The following is a 5939-nucleotide window of genomic DNA, read 5'->3' as shown; positions in this document are numbered from 1 at the left end:
TCAAGGGTGTGTATCACGCCTAGCTTGTGTATAAGGGGGTGATGGGAACTGAACTGGAGGTATTGATCCGTCGCTGTTGATTTTCACCAGGCAGTCGAGGAACAGTAACAGGTTGTTGGTACACTGCTCCTGTGTAGATTTGATGTTGAAGTCCTGACTGTTCAGGTGGTCAAGGAATCTGCTGGTTTCATTTTTCTCTAAAATGACGAAAGTGTCGTCTACGTAACGAAGCCAAAGCCTTGGTCTCACGCCATTGTAACAGCCAAGTGCTCTCTCTTCAAACACCTCCATGCACAGATTGGCGACAATAGGAGAAATCGGAGAACCCATGGCGCAGCCGTGAATTTGCTTGTAGAATTTCCCTTTGAATGAAAAATATGTCGTAGCAAGGCAGATGTCCACCAACTCAACTACTTCCTCTATGCTCAGGCACGTGCGTTCAGCAAGGGTTTCATCCTTTTCCAGCCTTTGGCGGATCGCCGTGATCGCCTCATCCGCTGGAATACTAGTAAAGAGTGCAGAGACGTCATACGATGTTATTGTTTCCTCGGTGGTAAGTTTGATCTCCCTGATCTTTTCAACAAAGGCCTGAGTGTTCTTAAGGTGATGCGAAGAAAAGCCTACCAACGGACGAGGGATGTAAGCAGAATGCTTCGCTAAGTTGTACGTAACCGAACCAATGCTGCTGACTATCGGCCGGAGTGGAATGGGTTCTGGCTTGTATATTTTAGGGAGGCCGTAGAATGCTGGAACAGATGTCTCTGAAGGAGGATCTAACTTCCTTTTAAAGTCGACCTTAATGGTGCCCTCTGTATAAATTTTGTTGGTGAAGGTGCAAACCTTCTTCCTAAAGCCGTTGGTTGGATTATAACCGAGCGGTTTATAGGTTTTCTTATCATCAAGGAGAGATTTGCATTTCTGATCGTAGTCTTCACGGTTGAGCACTACAAGGCACCTGCCTTTGCCTGCTGGAACAATGACCACATTCTCGTCCTTTGTCAAGCCATGTAAGGCTTCTCTTTCATCTTTGTTGAGATTCATTACCCGCGCTTTGTTCTTACAAAGGGTGTCACAAAATTTGCTTCTCAGCAATTCAGATTTGGCTTCATTCACACTTGACAAACAGCATAAAAGGCCTAGTACCATCGAGGCACAGGATCTACTCGTTTGATCTAAGTGATGTCAAGATCCTGGACAAGGAAGAAAACTGGGTCAGACGTGGCATTAAAGAAGCTGTTTGGGAGAGGGTAGAGGGCCCTTCTCTTAGCAAGAGAGGGGGGCTACGGTTCGTGCTATCGCACACTTGGGACCGTGCGTTACGGGACGTGCCGAGTCAGCTACCACGTGACACTTGCGTGACCCAAGCTGACTCGGCAGATTCCAGATGAAAGCCGTGTGATATGGCCGAAACGTTGATCGTTCGTCTATAATTTTCCAGTAGGTAATTATTTTCGTTTTCGTTTACTGAAAGATCTTCGTTCTAAATTTAATGCTGTGAAGTTCAATATGTCTCGTTGCTCAATCGTTTCGTTCTGAGTAAGGCGTTATAACGAGCAGTGACGTGTTGTGTGCTCTAATAAACGCTACAACTACCCGCCATTCGGTCACGCCAAACTATTCAGCGTTATTTTACTATTCTCCAGTGGGTTCTTGCAACCCTTGTGACATTTTTGGTGTCATAAGAATTTGTTTGGACTGATCCGTGTTGCTGTAGCTTTGAATACCCTTCAAACGGAGCATGCGAGCCTCACACGCCGTCTCTCCCCATTCTCCCTCGCCGTTTCCACACTACTCCAGACATTTCGTTTGAAAATTTATCGCGTTGCTTGCGTTCGCAAAAAATACGACTGTTTTGCAGTCTAACTGAGGGCCACACGTTTATTAGTAACTCGAAATAAGAAATATATCATTTGATTATTTCAAAAAAACTAAATTAATTCTTTCCAAATTGTTGATAAAGCGCAGTCAGGATATAAATAGTTTCAATTTTAAACATGAAAAAAAGAAAGAATTTTGTTAACTAATAAGTAAATTAGCAGTTTACTGTTCATTTGGCATTACTAAAGGGAAAAGTGTTTTACGAGGGTAACACGTTACTCTTCCATGACATTATACGAATACAGTATACATTCATAAAGAATGGTGTTGAGCATCACGGTGTACATAATAATTAACAATTATTGGATGAGGTTGAGCATGTTAGCGATAATTATCAAGGCCAAAGTTTGTGTTATCTGCCGAAGCCGAAGGCTGAGGCGGATAACACAAACTGAGGCCTTGATAATTATCGCTAACATGCGAAAACCGAATTCAATAATTGTTTTATTATGCATATTCCTGAGCAGAGCTCCGCCATGGCAAAACTGATCAAACTGCTGGTTAGTGTGTTAGGTGACGTCACTTCTGCATGCATAAAACTATTGTCTGTAGGTATGACGTCAATTCTACATATATAAAATCTATTGTTTGTAGGTATGACGTAAGAGAAACAGAGCAAGCAAGAATTAGCTGCGTGCTTATAGCCAATCAAAATCGAGCTGGTGACACCAATGTATAATAATACCCATTTTCCGCTGATATTATATTTTTACACACAAGCTATTCTTCATCTTCCGGTTTTATTTCTCTCTTTTAAAGAGTTTTTCGCAGTTTCACAATAGTCTTCAGTTATCTTTTGGGGTTGATGTATGCATGGCGAGTTAATGGGTTAATGCTCTTATTCAAGAGGTGATAATGCAACTTTTAAAAGATTAAGCAGTGGTCAAGTTTGTTTCCTCTGATATAGATTGATTCACAGTGACTCGCTGCAATGACGTTCAAGAAAATGTAATGGATCAACAACTTCTGCATTTGACAAAAGGTTGGACTGCGTGATATATTGTTCACTAGTTTTGTTTCATTGGTGTTGAACTTTCAATAAAGCGTACTCTATCCAATTTGTAATTTTATTTAATTCATCTATATTTTTCGTTTATTTAAAACTTGTAAATTATCTTAAACATTTAAAATTATGGTCATTGCATGTATCTAAATTTGTTCATACCTTTTGGTAACTTTTCTTGTTGATCCATTGGGTAAATGGTTAATTTAAATCTCAGAGACAAATTTGCAAAGATTAGTCTGATAAGCAGCCTTGTTTTAAATTTTTCGAACGAAATAAGATTTTTCTGTGCAGAAAAGATTAAATCACCACTTGCTGTGTTTTAACCTATGACAAATTAAATGAGGAAAATCTTTTGGACCTTAATTAAACTCTTTGAAACTAACAAAAGTGGATCTTTTGAACTTAAATTAATACTCAATCTAATTTGGTCTTTGTACAATTTTATTTGTTGGAATTATTTTTAAAACCAAATTAAATACATAAGTGTTTCATTCGATCCTCCAATATCACTCAACGTCAGTGGCTTCATAGCCTTCGCACCGGTATCGCGAGGTCACGGGTTCATACCCCGTTGAAGTCCTGAATTTTTTTAGGCTTCTTTACGCAATTGCAAAACTTGCGTTCATAACTGCGAAGATCATAGCTTCACTTGATTTCATATCCGCAGTTCATATATGATCCATTTCATATATCATTGTATCGTTAAAATTAATCATGTAGTCCTCTTCAATGAAGATATCTAAGCATGGTCCATTTAAAACAAAACTCGTCTTGATTTTTTATGATTATTATAGCCGCATAGGGAATGGAATGGACAAAAAATCTCCCCTGAGTGGAGTATATTCAATTGTAACAAAAAAATCAAAGTAATTACTTTGGCCAATCAAAAACGATGGGGACAATCGAGTAAACCAATCAAAACTCGAAGTAATTACACGTAGCCGAGTGACACATCTCGAGGGAAAATGTCCACGCGCTAGCCACAATTGGTTTTGGTTTCACTTCTGATTGCTTGAAAAAATGGCGCGAAAAGTTTGAGCCAATCACTAAGTGAAACAATGCAAAACCAAAGCATTTTGCTAATTACTCTCGACATTCAATTGAAAACCGCTCCATTTCCATTCTTTCTCCTTTATTTCATATCCTCCGCCAACTTTCTTGGTGTTCCTAAAATTTGTTTCCTTTGATAAGTTCAGAATGTTTAAAACTTCCACTGTCATCGATTTAAACTCAAGAGAGATTTGAAAGCTTCAGTCGAACATACATCAAGAAATGAAAGGATCTTTTCAAAGAAGAAAGGATTCAAAACAGTGCATCTTGACTTTTGAAGATTCTTGTGATTAACACGAAATAGAGGTTTGATAACATACGAGAAGTTTTCCTCTTAAAGTGTGCTCTATAAATGTCTATTCATTTGGGGAATGGCCCTTCGGCACGTATCTGGATATTCTTGAATCCGTAACGTTTTCTTTCCGGATACGCCTTCCATCCACACGCATCGGGCGAATTCGCTGGCGAATCCGGAATTTTTTGAATACGCTCTCCAGAGAGGGCATATTTGAATCCGCTATGAATCCGGAACCGTGTGAACACTAATCCGGAATTTGTTTTTATCCGGATGACGTAACAAGATCGAGCCCAGTTCCTTACTGTGAAATCAATTCTCAAGATGGCTGCCGAGGGCAATATTATTTCTTTACCTCTTGGACTTATTCCAAGTAGAATCACGTGTGTGCAGTTAAACACGAGCTACGAACACTGTACACTTCAATTATGCTTTATTATTCTTTGAGGAGTCCCGAGTACTAGAGCGGATCCGGATACATTTCGGATACGTGTGGACGGGCAAATTCGATTTGAATACGCTGCGTGCGGATGGGAATATTTTTTTAGCGGTAGTCATACTGATATCACGCAATCATATTCATGTTTCAAGTGCCAAAGAGAAATAGACCCTATCAGTCTTGAGTCCATCATCCAAAAAACTTTTCAAAAAACTGACGCTGATGGGAACAAGAGAGATACCAGATTCTTGCTCTTTGGTGATGGATTCTTGTCGTGAACCAATGTGTAGTTCATGAAAAAGAGCCACTGCGAAGTATTTGTTGGAGCTGGGACTCAATAATTTTAATAATACCTAAATCTAGGCGATTCCTTTCATAGAGATAACACAGTACACGCAAGGCATACTTCAAACATTATAAATAAAGGGTAAATAATGTAGAACTAAAGCGCGCGCTCTGATTGCTTAATTTGGCTACTTGTGAATGCTTATGACGAAAACACTGACGCATGGGCCGGGAAAAAATTGATTTTTCCACAAACTGCAATAATGACCCACTAGTGTATTGTCGAAAATGCTGAAATTTCTTCACAGCTTTATGAAAAAAGTCCTTGAAATGTCATGCTTTAACCCGTTAGCGAGTATTTTGCCCGAGCCCCTTGCAAAGGGATTTGCAAGCCTAAGTGAAAGCTAAAGTAGCTCGACGAGGTCAGTGAAAGAGAGGCATTCAAAGACGACAAAGGAATTCACAAAATGTCACAAGATGTCTTGGTTCTGTTATAAAACAAATGGTAAACGGTTCAGCGTTTACTATTACAAATCCGTGCTGTTAATGAGAGAAGAAGTAGTTATCACACCAGTTCCAAGAGGTGGTGGGACACTGTCAATATGATCACCGATAGACAGGCTCGCAATGCACCCGTCAGCTCTACTGTTGACCCGAAAACAATTAACTTCTATTTCCAGTCTATTAACATTGACGATCAGTACTCCTCGCCAAAAGTCCTTTCCATCCCGGATGGCACTCGAATTCCAACAATTGAGGTGCATACTGTATGGAGTTTCTGAGGACATTAAAGTGCACTGCTCCGGGTCCAGATGAACTTCCGCACTCGAGAAGCAAGAGGCTAGGCCACTGGGCTATGGCCTCTTGAAATTATTACCCTTCTTTCGTGCTTAGTGACCTCTCGCGTGCAACTAGAACTCGATAGTACTTGCTGAACCGCTTGATATTTGCTAATTATAAGCAATTTAAGTCAGGTGTTATGAATT

General features: G+C 39.9%; 1 protein-coding gene across 1 annotated transcript; it reads right to left on the bottom strand.

The window, feature by feature from the left end:
• Nucleotides 1-1041, bottom strand: LOC138005556 (uncharacterized). Its single transcript, XM_068851767.1, has one exon. The coding sequence runs from the start codon at nt 1039-1041 to the stop codon at nt 1-3; it is 1041 nt and encodes a 346-aa protein (XP_068707868.1).
• Between the last annotated feature and the right edge of the window lie 4898 nt (nt 1042-5939).

This window comes from Montipora foliosa, chromosome 6 (genome assembly GCF_036669935.1).
Source record: "Montipora foliosa isolate CH-2021 chromosome 6, ASM3666993v2, whole genome shotgun sequence".
NCBI classification, from domain to species: domain Eukaryota; kingdom Metazoa; phylum Cnidaria; class Anthozoa; order Scleractinia; family Acroporidae; genus Montipora; species Montipora foliosa.
Note: the sequence above shows the minus strand (reverse complement) of the source record. Positions and strands in the feature narration are given on the sequence as shown.